At 57.2% G+C, this 15,404-nt stretch overlaps 1 protein-coding gene across 4 annotated transcripts in view; it reads left to right on the plus strand.

The window, feature by feature from the left end:
• The window catches only part of HIP1 (huntingtin interacting protein 1), a 141,753-nt gene that overhangs the window by 114,022 nt on the left and 12,327 nt on the right, over window positions 1–15,404 (plus strand). For 3 of the 4 annotated variants that reach the window (XM_030536606.1, XM_030536607.1, XM_030536609.1), the window contains exons 9-20: window positions 109–166; window positions 1,388–1,463; window positions 5,133–5,267; window positions 6,748–6,845; window positions 8,171–8,243; window positions 9,796–9,979; window positions 10,383–10,471; window positions 10,786–10,902; window positions 11,196–11,297; window positions 11,634–11,828; window positions 12,335–12,482; window positions 14,953–15,039. In XM_030536606.1, the coding sequence (XP_030392466.1) occupies window positions 109–166; window positions 1,388–1,463; window positions 5,133–5,267; window positions 6,748–6,845; window positions 8,171–8,243; window positions 9,796–9,979; window positions 10,383–10,471; window positions 10,786–10,902; window positions 11,196–11,297; window positions 11,634–11,828; window positions 12,335–12,482; window positions 14,953–15,039 (1,362 nt within the window). The remainder of the gene's footprint in view (window positions 1–108; window positions 167–1,387; window positions 1,464–5,132; window positions 5,268–6,747; window positions 6,846–8,170; window positions 8,244–9,795; window positions 9,980–10,382; window positions 10,472–10,785; window positions 10,903–11,195; window positions 11,298–11,633; window positions 11,829–12,334; window positions 12,483–14,952; window positions 15,040–15,404) is intronic. The other variant, XM_030536608.1, reaches the window with a different exon arrangement.

Below are 15,404 nucleotides of genomic sequence, written 5' to 3' on the forward strand. Positions count from 1 at the left end.
GGTCCCTCTGTGCGGTACTGCTCGGCTGGCTGGAAAGGAGCTCGGTGGGCGAGGAGACCTGGGAGCTGAGAGCTTTCCTTTGCATCCCATTCTGTGTCTCTTCCTCAGGCCTCCCCGCTGACACACTACAAGGCCACAGGGACCGTTTCCTGGAGCAGTTCAGAAAGTAAGTGCCCTGAATGCCCAGCCTGTCACCTTTGGCACTGACCCTTTGCATGCTCACAGCGGCTATTCCGACGTTCATTACTGGTTAAGTAACTCAGGCCACTCAGCCCTAGTCTGCAGGCAGCTCATGGCTGACAAGAGCCCCCTGGGTTTGAAATGAACCGTCTGTGGCTGAGAAATGAAAAAAGTCTGGATTTCTGGGTCCCCTAGTTCCCAAATGTTTATCCTGGAGCAGGGCTGGCCTCTTCTCTGCCCCCATGCTGTTGGGATAACCCCTTGGCACTGAATAATAATGGTCTTATTAAATCCAAGGAGACTTTCGGGCTCTAGTGGCATTGTATGGGAGGTGCCAGGCATTGAACTGCGGTTTGGCTGCTGTGTGCAGTTGTCACGCTGAGGTGAAAATGTGAAGGTGCAGCCCTACTCCCCTGTGCTTTCCTGAGCGTCTCGGAGCCATTTTGTATAAAGGCCCTTGGGGGGCTAAGATAATCGGGGTTTAACAATGGTTTTCAAGCTTGGCCGCAGCCCAGCTATGCACCAGAGGGTACTGCCGGGGCTGGCTCCTCAGCCTGATGGTGCACACATGCTGCAGCCATGTGTTGCTGGGTCCATCAATCCTTCCTCCCTTGGAAATGTACCGAGCGAGCAGCGTTTTCTGTTCCGAGACGCTCTGGCTTTCATTCCCCCTTCGCCTTCCCCAGCCTTGAGGGAGGGGCAGGCTGTGATATACTGAACAGACCCTGGGGTAGGAAACCAAGGAGGGAAGCCGGAAACTCAGGGGAGATGGATCTGGTGGTTGGTTCTTCTAAGATTTAGCTGGTAAATTCTTTCCCCTTCATTCCTAGTCGCAGCTGCATTTTGCATCAGTGATGGGCCGGCCCCTCCCTCCCTAGGTGTATGGGGGAGGGGCCCCACCCCCCTGGATTCAACTTTTACGAGTGTGTTTGCCACTTGGCTTGAGGCAGATGTCTGGGTACTGTCCCACGGAGCAGAGCCGGTGGCTCTCTTCCCAGGGTCCCCGTCTTGAGTTGTATGGCAAGATGGCATCCATGTGGCTGAGGTCAAGGGCTGCCTTTCCTTCTCTGCGTAGGATGCCTGGTTTGGAACCACAAGTGATGGGCTCTGTTAAATGAGTGTGGCAGGGAAGCCACCCGCATCCTGCGACTGCCCGGTTCTGCCCCAGCCGGCAAAGTCCCCTCTCTTATGTCCCATTTCCTTCCAGGTTGAAAGATTTGTTCTATCGCTCCAGCAACCTGCAGTACTTTAAACGGCTGATTCAGATCCCACAGCTCCCAGAGGTGAGACCCGAATGGCTTCTCTCTTGCCCTTGGGCACAGACTAAGAGGGAGGGTTTGCAGTGACCATTGGCGTGACTAGGCAGTGGAGTCTAGTGGTTAGAACATGGCCCCGGCAGTCAGGACTCCTGGATTCTATTCCCAGCTCCACTGCGGTTTGTGGGCAAGTCAGTTAAACCCCAGCGTTGAATGCTGGGTGCCTGCAGCCAAGCCCTGGAAGCCATATTTGCACTTACAGGGGATTGCTTTTCAGAGATCCCTACTAGAGCTGGGCGAAATTTTGTTGGTAAAGAATAAATTCATTGAAAAATGCACTAGATTTTTCACTATTCACTAACTCGGCCCCCTTTTGTGCTAGACATAGGTCTGTGTAGCACATTTCATTAGGGTGTGCACCCAGGGCTGCGTTTTTGTTCAAAAGCAAACATGTATTGAATACTCAGTCATAAAGGACATTATTTTATTCATCACACTAAAAAAACTAAAACTTAACTAATTTTTTTAAAATTAATAACTAAACTTTACTTAAAAAATGAGACACAAAATACCAAATTTTTGCTGTAGTGATAACCAGGCTTATACAAAGATGCAGTCAATGTTCATGATCTTTATCTTTAACCAGATAATGAGCTAACCCAAATTGACCAAAACAGATTAAGGTTTCTTCATCTTCCTGTCTTAGAGAATGAGACGTCGCTCACCAGGTGTTATGGACTTAAAGTCCTCAATCACATCATTGTAATTAACTGACAAAGCCAGTTCTTGTTCAATGTACAAAATCATGAGTGAGTCAAGGCGCTGTTGGGACACCGTACTTCTTAGTTTGTTTTTTACATGTGCTAGTTTCCAAAAGGCTCTTTCAAATGAACAGCTTGTCTGCTCCTTTTCTTATCTTAACAACGAACAGAGCCATATTTTAAAATGAAAAGGGGGAATCATAAGAAAGAATTGAAACGTAAAGCCATGGGCTTGTTAGGCTATTTCAGTGGAGTACCGCGACAAAGATTACAAACACTGCAGACACTGCGCTGGGCACGGCTGCTGATATAGGTCAAAGAATTTTCTAGAATAGTAGTCGGAGGAGAAGACCAATGGCAATGCGGCGCCGCAGTAGTGGGACGCATGCTGCGATCGAACGCAGACTTTCTATATAGAGCGTATCATGCGATTAAATTAAAACGCAAAGCCACTTTTTTTGGAGACATTAGGGCAGGCGTGGGCAAACTTTTTGGCCCGAAGGCCATATCGAGGTTCCAAAATTGTATGGAGGGCCAGGTAGGGAAGGCTGTGCCTCCCCAAACAGCCTGGCCCTGCCCCCTATCTGACCCCCACTCCCTTCCTGCCCCCCAACTGCCCTCCTCAGAATCCCCAACCTATTCTGCTCCTTGTCCCCTGACCGCCCCCCTGACACCCTCCCAACCACCACTCTGGGACCCCACCGCCCACCAACTCCCCCTGCTCCCTGTCCCCTGACTGCCTCGATCCCTATCCACTCCCCCCCCATCTCCTCACAGACCCCTGGAACTCCCACAATCCAACCCCCCATTCCCCATCCCCTGACGGCTCCCCCTAGAACCTCTGCCCCATCCAATCCCTCCCTCCCCCTGCTCCTTGTCCCCTGACTGTCCCTGGGGCTCCCTGCCTCTTATCCAACCCCCCCGGGCCCCAGCCCCCTTACCATGCCGCTTACCTCCGCCTCCCCCCTCTTCTGGAGCCTCAGCGTGCCGCATCCAGGAGCAGCCCTGGACAGCGCTGCAGCAGTGTGGCTCTGGCGGGACCTGAGCTCCTGCCACTCGGCCCACTGGAGCTCGCAGCCCTGCCCCCTTACCACACAGCTCCGACCGGGAGGAGCTCAGATCCCACTGGAGCTCGCAGACCTGCCCCCTTACCACGCTGCTCCAAGCGGGAGGAGCTCAGATCCCACTGGAGCTCACGGCCCTGCCCCCTTACCACACCGCTCCGAACAGGAGGAGCTCAGATCCCACTGGAGCTCACGGCCCTGCCCCCTTACCACACCGCTCCGAGCGGGAGGAGCTCAGATCCCACTGGAGCTCACGGCCCCGCCCCCTTACCACATGGCTCCGAGCGGGAGGAGCTCAGATCCTGCCGGAGCTCACGGCCCCGCCCCCTTACCACATGGCTCCGAGCGGGAGGAGCTCAGATCCTGCCGGAGCTCACGGCCCCGCCCCCTTACCACATGGCTCCGAGCGGGAGGAGCTCAGATCCTGCCGGAGCTCACGGCCCCGCCCCCTTACCACATGGCTCCGAGCGGGAGGAGCTCAGATCCCGCCGGAGCTCACAGCCCCGCCCCCTTACCACACCGCTCCGAGCGGGAGGAGCTCAGATCCCGCCGGAGCTCACGGCCCCGCCCCCTTACCACATGGCTCCGAGCGGGAGGAGCTCAGATCCTGCCGGAGCTCACGGCCCCGCCCCCTTACCACATGGCTCCGAGCGGGAGGAGCTCAGATCCTGCCGGAGCTCACGGCCCCGCCCCCTTACCACATGGCTCCGAGCGGGAGGAGCTCAGATCCTGCCGGAGCTCACGGCCCCGTCCCCTTACCACATGGCTCCGAGCGGGAGGAGCTCAGATCCTGCTGGAGCTCAGGATCCCGCCCCCTTACCACGCCGCTCCGAACAGGAGGAGCTCAGATCCCGCCGGAGCTCACGGCCCCGTCCCCTTACCACATGGCTCCGAGCGGGAGGAGCTCAGATCCTGCTGGAGCTCAGGATCCCGCCCCCTTACCACGCCGCTCCGAACAGGAGGAGCTCAGATCCCGCCGGAGCTCAAGGCCCCGTCCCCTTACCACATGGCTCCGAGCGGGAGGAGCTCAGATCCCGCCGGAGCTCACAGCCCTGCCCCCTTATCACACTGCTCCGAGCGGGAGGAGCTCAGATCCCGCCGGAGCTCAAGGCCCCGTCCCCTTACCACATGGCTCCGAGCGGGAGGAGCTCAGATCCCGCCGGAGCTCACGGCCCCGCCCCCTTACCACACCACTCCGAGCGGGAGGAACTCAGATCCTGCCGGAGCTCACAGCCCTGCCCCCTTATCACACCGCTCCGAGTGGGAGGAGCTCAGATCCTGCCGGAGCTCACGGCCCCGCCCCCTTACCACATGGCTCCGAGCGGGAGGAGCTCAGATCCCGCCGGAGCTCACGGCCCCGCCCCCTTACCACATGGCTCCGAGCGGGAGGAGCTCAGATCCCGCCGGAGCTCACGGCCCCGCCCCCTTACCACGCCACTCCGAGTGGGAGGAGCTCAGATCCCGCCGGAGCTCACGGCCCCGCTCTCTTACCACGCCGCTCCGAGCGGGAGGAAGCTCGGGTCCCCCTAGAGTCATGCCGCTGCAGCACTGTCCAGGGCCGCTCCTGGACACAGAACCCTGAGGTGCCGGGGGATGGGGGAAGGCAGGGCCGGGGGGATCTTTTCTGGCCGGGAGCTCAGGCAGGCCGGGCAGGATGAGCTTGCCCCCACCCCTGCATTAGGGTGTGCCTGGGCACACCCCATACGCACACCTATGGTGCTAGAGAAGGGAGGCGAAACGCTGCCTCGTAGCACCATTACGACGCCACTGGGGCTGCCTGGGGTGGTGCGGAGGGTGGATTTGGGCCTGTTGCGTCCCACAGAGCTGCTTTTCTCAAGATCCCACCATCAAGTTCTCCCTTTCCACCCTAGAATCCTCCCAACTTTCTGCGGGCCTCGGCTCTTTCGGAGCACATCAGTCCCGTGGTGGTCATCCCGGCTGAGGCCTCGTCCCCAGACAGCGAGCCCATCACCGATCTAGTGGAGACAGACACAGCGTCACAACAGGTGAGCGCCTGGCCCCCTGACGTCTCAGTCTCTCTCTTTGAGCCTGCGACTGGCTCTGCCTATGTCTGGCAAGGTTTTCAGCTGCCAGGAGAAGTATGCCTGGCCTTAGCATGGCCTGCTGTGGCTCTGGGGCTGTACTGCCAGGGCTGTGATCTCCTCAGAGCTCCTAACTTACTCACGGCCTGGTGCCTGTTTGGCTGTATGACACATGGAAAACGAAAAGCCCGGGCACTACAGGAAGCAGCATCAACGCTGCTTATTCGCGTGGGCTTAATACTGAGTCAGCGCCCTTGGGGTGCCGTGATGCTAAAGGTGCTGTCAGCCTAATCAGACATGAAACCAAGGGTCAGGGAAGAAATCCCAGGGAGTAATTCTGGTGTCCTGGGCAGGTGACGATTGGTTGGCTGCATTTGGCTTCCCCTACATTTCCCCTCCAGTTCTAGATCCCCATGGCATGCTTCATGTCCTGTCCTCATACGCTAGCCCAGAGGTGGCTCACCTTCGGTGGCAGGTGAAGTGGTTCCTACATCTTCTGTTAATGTAATGGCTTTTGGGGCTGTGGATGGTAAATACATACCCATAATCAGGGGTGGCACAACCCATCAGGTGACCTTGGCGGTCACCTAGGCCACTAACATTTGGGGGGGGTGACTACGGCGGCCGGATCTTCTGCCGCCCTGGTCTTTGGCAGTAGTACAGGGGCGGGATCTTCCGCCACCTAGGGCGCCAGAAAAGCTGTCAGCGCTCCTGCCCATGTTTGTTTAGGCAGTAGCATTTGGAGCAGACAATAGCTTGCCCTAGTTGCAGCTCATGGGTTTGAGTCTCTGCATCTTAGGGAGTCTCCTGCACCAGCGTGGAGCACGGCCATTCTGATGTGGTGGGATTTTAAACCCACTTTGCACTGGGATAAATGACTGCCCAGCTGCAGGGCATCAAATTTGGCCCATTGCCTCTTGTTGTGGCTAATGGAGATATTTCACATGAAGAGAACAGGGGATTTCTGTCATGCCAATAACTCCTTTGGCAGCTAGTGGTTGCCTGCTGGTAAATGCAGCTAACTCTCACCACTACAAGTACCTTGTAAGTAGCTGCTCTGCTTGCTGTTCCAGACAGGACTGGCCTTCTGTCTGCTGCAGTTGTCTGTCTGTCTGTCTGTCCCAGTCAGACCCCAGTTGAATTAGACTAGCTGCAGTAACCTGGTGTTTAATAAAGCAAGTAGAATTGCCCTCAGCTGCGTCAGGCTGCATAGAAGATAGGGGCCTGGTGGGAGCTGTCTGTCTGCAGCGGGAAGGGATAGCTGTCCCTTACAGGGCCTGGGGCAGCTGCCATTCTTGCTAAGGGGTGCGGTCCTGGTGTATGGGGGAGGGACCTTCTCTTGTGGGGGGCTGCTGAGACGGGGGGTGGGGTACATGCGCCCCTGGCCATGTGCAGAGCAGCAGTAGGTTTGACTCCAGGGGTCTATATTTGTTTCCCCCTCCAGAGCTTGTTTGACAATAAGTTTGATGACATCTTTGGCAGTTCGTTCAGTAACGATCCTTTCAACTTCAGCGGTCAGAATGGGATGAACAAGGATGACAAGTGAGTGCTGGCTCAGGGGCCCCATAGCTGCTGGTGGGGCGTGTTCAGTGTCAGGGGAAGGAGCTGTGAATGTGGAGGCAGGGTGCGGGCCAGTTCTGTGGGGAAGGCCTGGGCCGCCCTAGGAAAGGGCACCCTGGGGTTGACTGGTGAGGGCTCTCCTGCTCTGGGGTTCATCTGTGAAGGGTGCTGAGCGGCAGGCTGAGCTCTCTGACTCTGGGCTGGCTCTGTGATAGGAGCTGGATGCCTGGCCGTAGGCTGGAACCTGGGCAAGTGGGCTAGGAGCTGAAGCACGTTAGCAGCAGCTGGCAATGGCCCCTGCACTTAGCGCAGCGTAGCCTCGTGCAGCTCCTTGTGGTGGTACAGGCAAGGAAAGGCTCCTCCAGCCCCGGACACTTGCCCCTGCGAGCTGGCAGTCAGCAGGGGCAGGACCTCGGTGGATCATTTAGGAACAGCCCTGGGGTCCATCCAGCCCAGTATCCTGTCTCTGACAATGCACAGCTCCAGCTGCTGCAAAGGCTAAAACCCTGCAGGGGACAGTGATGGGATAAGCTGCCCCCAGGGGAGATTCTCTCCTAACCCCGGTAGTTAGATCTGCTCATGCCCTGAAGCAGGAGGGCTGAGATCCTTTCCAGAGCTCTTGTTCGTGTTTACAGCTCTTCTCTGTATTCACGTAATGGTCCAACCCTGTTTAGTTCTTGCCTTCAGTTCCATCTTACAGCAGTGAGTTCCACAGGCTAACAGTGCATTGGAGGACAATATACTTCCTTTGAACAGTTCTGAATTGGCCACCTTTCAGCTCCATTGAATGCCCCCGGGCTCTCGTGTTAGAGACCCAGGAAATAAAAGATCCCAGTCTCCCTCCTCTAGACCAGCGGTTTTCAACCTGTGGTCCGCGGACCTCTGAGGGTCCACAGACTGTCTGAGATTTCCAAAGGGGTCCGCATCTCCATTTGAAATGTGTTAGGTTGAAAACCAGTGTTCTAGACCATTCATTATTTTGTATACCCCCATCCTGTCCTCTCTGAACTGTCTCTTTCTAAGGCAAACAATCCTGTTCTTTTTCTCTCTCTTGATATGAGAGTTCCAGGCTCCTGATCATTGCTTGTCCCTGAACCCCCTCTTCTTCTGCAGTATCCTTTGAGACCTGGGGGCCAGTGCTGCACGCAGGATCCCAGGGGAGGGTACCCCTGGGTTCATGTATTGGCCTCATAATATTTTTGGTGTAATTCCCATCTGATCCCCAAACCTCCTTTGCGCGGGGTGGCAGGGGCATGGGCTAACAGACACAGTACGGAGAAAGCAACTGGTGTCGTTCTCCTTGCCAGGGACCGGTTGATTGAGCAGCTGTACCAGGAGATCAGTGCGCTGAAGGAGGAGCTGGATAACTTCAAGGCAGAGGTGAATGTGTAACACAGTATGCAGGCTGTGCACTCTGCGGCCAGTGACGTGCAGATCTGGGACCTCAGTGGTGCGATCACTGTGTCTCAGGGCAGGGTCAGAGCTGTTAGCCCGTACGTTGGATGGGAAACACGCAGGGTGTATGCGGGGTCACACTGAACCAGGGGCCCAGCCTGGCTCTAGGGAGCACCGAGCTCCAGAGATGCCACCTTTCCAAGACGCTGGGGCTGTTCCTCTGTGCACAGGGCCTGCGCCAGGGATGGTATTTCTGCTCTCCCACCTTAGGGAGGAGTTGGGTTTCCCCAATGTCCCAGGGATACCAGTGCTGTCAACTGATAGCTGCTTAGACAACTGCCAGTCAGGCACTGGCTTATGCTGAGTTGACAAGGGTGAATCCCCACTGTGGCACTTCGAGTGCAGAAGGTGGGGGCCCGTAACTGGTGGTGTTCTCCTTGCTAGAGGCCCGCAAGGATTTTAAAAATTAATACTGGCCACTCCAGGCTTGTATTAAACTCCCAAGGTTACAGCTTTTCTCTGACCTTGGCTTGGTAAGAGGTGCCACCACCCAAATGCAAAAAAAACCCTTGAACCCAGGAAGGAGCACTTGGGAATTCTTCCCTGTGGGGTACCTTCAAGCCCCCGCCCCCGCCCTCTCTCTCTCACACACACACACACCGGGGAAGAGCTGAGAAAGAAAGTAAAGGAAATTACCTGTGGCTTCCAGCTAATCAAACAACATGTGCATAAACCTCTTAGGACACCAAAAATCCAAATCCTGTTCTTAAAAAAAGTAAATTTTATTAAAAACAAAAAGGAAGGAACTTGGGCTTTTGCTAGATTTTAGAAGAGCAATTCCAAAAATTAAGCACCCAAAAAAGCTTTCTTGGGGGTTCAGCTTAAAGGTTACAAGCAAACAAAAGCATCTGGGGTTAGCACAAAGGAGATCCACACGCCAAAATAAGAACTAAACCCGATCACTAAACATTCTAACTAAACATTCCCTATTCTAATAATTTCTCCTAGGGATGGAAGATGAATTTTCAGACCTAGTTCAAACCTTACACAGCATTGCTGCTCCATCCCTGCAGCCCAGAGAACAACAGACAAGGGGAAAGTTTCTTTCCCAGCTTTAAAAGTTCTACCTTCCCATTGGCTCTTTTGGTGAGGTGCCCGCTCCTTTCCTTTGACCTGGTGGCTTCTTAACCCTTTCTAGGTAAAACAAGCAGAGAATAAACACGAGGGATTTTGCAGCTAACTGGCTGGCTGGGTGTCCATAAGGGAGCTCCCCGCTTCAGTTATTACACGAGTGCTGTTGTTTTATAACTCACCACAGAATCCCTGCGTGCTGAGTGGCTGGTGCTTTTGTTAATGGGTTTCGTAGGCATTATGGGCCTTGGGCACTTTGATTGGCTGGCCCAGGTCTAATTAGCTACAGCAGTGTAAGAGCTGTGTTTCAGACTGCCCCTGCAAAGAGCAGCTGGCCTCGAGGCAGTTGAGGCTAGAAGGGTGTTTGACCCACCCCGGCCCACCTCTCCCCCTTGGTGACCTGCAGAGCCATCGCCTAGGGGTGCAGCTGAGGGGACGGATCAGCGAGCTGGAGGCAGAGCTAGCGGAGCAGCAGCACCTCAAGCAGCAGGCCCTGGACGAGAGCGATTTCCTGCGCACCGAGCTGGAGGAGCTGAAGAAGCAGTGGGAGGACACTGAGAAAGCACAGAGGAGCCTGACGGAGATTGAGAGTGAGGAGAGACCTTTGCTCTGTTTCGGGGGCTGCCCCCTGAGTCCCCAGCCCAGCCTCTTCTGCAAGGTTGGCTGTAGGGGGAGCTTGCAGCTACTCCAGCCCCAGCCTCTATCAACAGGGAGCGGGGCAGGCTGGCTGTGGGGCGGAGCTCCAGGTCACCCAGTCCCAGGCTCCCTCAGCAGGGGGTGTTGTAGGGGGGCAGGCTGGCTGTGGGTGGAGCTCCAGGTCATCCAGCCCCAGGCTCCCTCAGCAGGGGGTGCTGTGGAGACCCACGGTTCACAGCTGGAATGGCTGTAGGAATGGGGTGACTCATTTGCCCCAGTGAGACAGGATTTTCCTCAGGAGACATCCTTGCCACGAGTGTTCCCAGGCCGCTCACCCCGTGTGTGTCTGTGTTGCAGGAAAGGCGCAGGCTAACGAGCAACGGTACACCAAGCTGAAGGAGAAGTACAGCGAGCTGGTGCAGAACCATGCTGACCTGCTGCGCAAGGTAGGGCCAAGCTCCCCTCTCCTTCATTCCACCCCTGCCAAGCCTCCTGCCGGCTTTGGGTCAGTAGCAGGGGGTCTGCCACTGTAGACCCATGGGCCATCGTGCCCTGTGGAGAGCCAGCTCTGCTGTTATTCCGGAGGCTAGTGGGCGAAGATCCCCCGTGGGGAATCCCCTCCCCCTACGCCACACCAGGGAACAGGATTGTGCTCTGAGATCAGGATGGGGCAGAGGTGAGGCATCGGCCCTGTCCAGTGACTGGGTGGGTGGCGAGCAGGGGCTGACGCAGCTGACGAGTTCTTGCTGATGTTCCCCAGAACGCAGAGGTCACCAAGCAGGTAACGGTAGCGAGACAGGCCCAAGGCGATGTGGAGCGGGAGAAGAAAGAGTTAGAGGACTCCTTCCAGCGCGTGAGCGAGCAGGCCCAGAGGAAGGTGAGTCCAAGTGTGCAGAGCGGAGCAGGGAAGGCCTGGAGCGTGGGAGCATCAGCTGGGAGTTCTGGGTGGGTTAGAGCCCAGCGTGAGGGAGTCCGTGCAGTAGACAGGCTTACGGCGTTGTGCCCGCGGGACGGTACAAGTGAGGAGTATGGGGAGAAGGCTGCAGATTGGTGAGGAGATCAGATCCTGAGCTCTCAGCTAAGGTCTGCAGTGGGTAACGAACAGCCCAGGGGCAGGGAGTGCCACCCTGTGATGTGTACCTTCAAGGGTTACTTCTGCTCTGTCTGCAGACTCAGGAACAGGCAGAGGTCTTGGAAACCTTGAAGAGAGAGCTCACAGCCAGCAAGCAGGAGCTGCAGGCCCTACAAAGCACTCTGCAATCCAGTTTGCAGGTGAGCGCGTGCGTCCCGCAGTGAGATCTCCTCCTCTGAGACTCGGTCCGGCCCCACGCTCTGGCTCGAAGTGAGCTGCTGGTGGAGCAGCAGCGTGAGTGGGTATCTACTGGCAGGTCTGGCTGTGCTCAGCCTGCCAGCGGGATGGGCTGTCACGCTGCGCTGGGAGCAGTGCCAGCATCGCAGGCGGCAGAAACTCGCTGACCCAGCACATCAGGCTCTGAGATGGTTTGATTTTGGAATATAGTAAGGGAGGAGAGATCCAGAATGAGGGCGCTTGGTCCAGCCCTCCTCTTTTCTCTCCTCGTTCCTTTCTATGTTCCCTTTGCCCTGCAGTCAGAAGCAGAGCGTAGCACCAGGACAGTGGGCTTGGAGCAGGAGAGAGACACCCTGGTGGTGGCAGTGACCCAGCGCAGCCAGGAAGTGACAGCATTGCAGGCCGAGCTGCAGCAGCTGAAGGACGCCCTGGACAGCGAGAAGGAGAGCAGCAGTAAATCGCTGGAGACACTGCAGACCCGGCTGGGAGAGAAGGTACAGTACTCCTGTCTGCCAGTCTGGGGGTGCCCGAGGTGGACAGCAACATCCCCTGAGCACCCAGAGCACCCTGACTTCACCCAGTGCATTGACAGGAGTCCAAGGGCAGTTCTTGTGTGAAATGCAGTAAAGCTAATGCCGTGGAGCGGTGATCTGCAGAGGCTGCATGTCCCAGCATGCCGTGCGGTTGGACTTCTCCTTGCTTGGTTGCTCAGGTCAAGATGGAGCATTGCATGCTAGGAACTTGTAGCCCCCCAAACGGTTCTTCCTTAAATGCAAAGATATGGGGAACACCCCATGAGTGTGGCGTTTTGGTCCCCCTCTGCCTCCTTTCCTCCTGCTGGAAGGAACTGGGGCAGAGCAGTCAGGGATGGCTTTTGATGACATGGCTCTGGCATGTCAGTGGCCTTGCCGTTCTTGCCCAAGGCCTTCTGGGTGCCAGGGTGGCCTGGCTGGGGCTTGGAAAGGCCCTGACCTCTCTCTTCTCTTTGTGTGTCCCTCAGGAGAGCCGTGAGCAAGCCCTCCAGCAGCGGCTCCTGGACGAGCAGTTTGCCTTGCTGCAGTGCACGGTGCAGGAGGCAGAGCAGATGGTGCAGGACTCTCTGAACCGACTCGATGACCCCGCCCACATCAGCTGCACGAGCTCTGCAGGTATGGCCTAGCTGCCCTGCCGTCAGGGTTGGGCTGGCTCTTCTCTCTGTGCTGGGTGTATCCAGCTGCACTGACCTCTAGCTGCTCTCACACACGGCGTGAAAACTCTTATAAATGGGGGTTGGGTGCCGCTCAGGGAGCACCGGCCTGGAATTCAGTCACAGCGTTTGGCTAGCCACTTGCCTCCCCTAGGAGCTGCTGAGGATAAAGCCTCGGAACCGCTCCCAGGCAGCTGAGCTGGCCCAGAGCTAGTGCCACTGACTGCAACTTCCAGGGTCATAACCCCACTCACCCTCACCCAGGCGGTGCTTGGCCAGTGCCCGGTATTTCAGGGGTATCTCACCAAGTGTTCCATAGCTCTGGAGTTGCAGTAGAGTGTGTGTGCACATACAGACTCGTATGTGTCCAGTAAACTGAGTCAGTTACATTCAAGGGTTTCCCAAGGAATTATTTGCTGTCCCTCCCTAAAATCTTCAGCACAGATGAGTGCAAAGGCTGCTCCTGGGGTAATTCTGCACCTCTGCGTGTGTGCAGAATTCATGTCCCCTGCAGATTTCTCTGCTTCCCCGCAGAAAAATGACTTTCTGACAGGGAAGCAAAGGAAAGCTGCAAGAGCAGTCATGCCCCACTCCCTAGCTATACGAGTACATTGTTTCAGGCACCCGAAGCAGCCAGCAAAGAGGTAAATCGCCACAGAGCTGGGGACACCCCAGCCAGTGACTCCTACCCTGAGCTGGGATCAGCTCCTAGTCCCAGCTGGGCTGGAAGCAGGACAGGACGAGACTTCCTCTTCCCCTGCAAGGAGTGTCTGGGGCTGTGTCAGACCCACCCCCAGAAACCTCTCCCAGCTCCAGGAAGCTCAGCATCTTCCCATTTGCTGCCTGCTTCGCTCTTCAGCTGCAGGGGGAGGGGCCACTGTATGGGGAGCTGCTCTTCCATCTGTCCACCCCCCATGCATCTGAACCTCCCATACCCAGGCACCCCCGCCAAGCCTCACCCCATACACTCAGAACCCTCCTGGCCCTCCATACCCAAACCCCACCCCACTGAACCTCAGCCCCTGCATCTGGAGCTCCCCTGCACCCAGACCACCCCCCACTGAGCTCCCTGTACTCAAACCCTCACCCTGATGAGCCCCACCCCTCTGCAGCACTGGGAGCCCCCACATCCAGACCCCCACCCCACTGACCCCCAGCTAGCTGCACCCAGACCCCTACCCCACCAAGCCTCACTCCCCCAGCACCCAGATTCCCCTGCTGAGACCCCCGTACCTAGACCCCTGTGCTGAGCCCCAACCACCTTCACCTGGGCGCCCCTGCAGAGACCCATTGCCCCTGCGCTTGGAACCCCCCCCCCCCCCACACACACACACACAAGCCTCTGTGTATCCAGATCCTCCCACACCTAGACCCCGGCACTGAGCCGCCTGCTCCCCGATTGTCCGACATAGAATTTTCTCACCCCACACGTGGACCCCCCACACTGAGCCCCTCCACACTTGGTCCTGCCTTGTTGAGCCTGCCTGCCCCACACCTGGTAGGCCTGGTGCAGCAGGGCAGGACCCCAAGGTGTTTTTGGGACAGGTCCAGGGCTTGTGCTGTGTCAGGATTGGGTGCAGCCTCACCGCTGAGTCTGTGTCCCAGGAGTGGGGAGTCTGTAGGGTGATCTCCCACCTTCGTGCAACCAGTGGCCTGTGCTCCCCACTGCCCTGCTGGAGCCGCTGCATTTATTTATTGACAAATAAAACTTGCAGAATTTTAAAATACTGTGTGCAGAATTTTTAATTTTTTGGTGCAGAATGTCCTCAGGAGTAAAAGGAGGGTGCTCCAGCCGTAGTGGGGGGATTTGGCTGAGGGCTGAAATCGGGAGGCCAGGAGCAGGGGTGGGTTGGGGGCTCCCAGGAGCCCTTTGTTCATATTCTGCCCCAGCCTGCAGGGAAGGTTGGGGTGACCGCCCTTCCCGTGATGGAGTCCTCCCCCCCTGCACTGGGGAGCCCTGTCAGAGGCGACAGCTCCTCAGGGCTCGTAGTAACTCTTCTGGAGAGCAAACGTTTTGCCTTTGGAAAGGGCCCCAGTGCACTGCAGTCCAGTATTCCCAGAGCTGGGCAGACTCCCTGCAGGGCATCGCTCCAGAGCGCCCACGCCGAGTGCTGTGCTGTGCTCCGGCGGGTGGCAGGAGCAACATGCAGCCAGCTGGAGCCGACTGGCCGTGCCAGGCTGTCTCCCTCTCCTCTGGTTTTAAGGGGCTTTCATTGTGTAACTGGCAAACCAGGGGCTGGATCGCAGAGCCCAGCCCCTCTGGGCAGCGCTCTCCACTGCTCAGTCTGGGGGCTTCTTGTAACATGGGGGCAGGAGCGGGAGCCTCTTAGGCAGTGTTGGCATCACATAGATGCGCAGGGGATGAGTCTGTGTGTAGCCCCAGACTCTGTGCAGGCTGCTGAGCTCCGTCTGGCTCTCTCTTGTGTGTGCAGATTATCTCCTGTGCAGAACGTTGGCTGCCTCCGACAGCATAGAGCGGCTCCAGGGCGCGCATGGCAAATACCTTTCCAACCGCTCAGGTGAGAGAGCTGCCGGGGCCCTGAGCCCCCTCACTGCGGGCTCACAGTGCACCTTTCTCTGCCCGCCGTCGCCAAGGGCTGCCCAGGGCTGAGGAGCGCTGGCAGAGCGAACGGTGGGGGCTTCCACAGGGATCCCTCCAGAAGATCCCACCCTCCCTCCTTCCGGATGTGCCAAGCCCCAGACCCCACAGCCCATGGGCCAGCCGCCCCCCTTGGAGCCCTGCTCTCAGCGTGTCACACAATGCACTTGACCCTTCCCCCTTCCCGAAGTATCCAAGAAGCAAAGCAGCAGCAGCCCTAGGATCCCCTGGCCGCAGCAGAGCAGCAGCTAGCTCAGCTGCAGTGCAGACTGGAAACTGAGTCAA

Source organism: Gopherus evgoodei, chromosome 17 (genome assembly GCF_007399415.2).
Source record: "Gopherus evgoodei ecotype Sinaloan lineage chromosome 17, rGopEvg1_v1.p, whole genome shotgun sequence".
NCBI lineage: Eukaryota > Metazoa > Chordata > Testudines > Testudinidae > Gopherus > Gopherus evgoodei.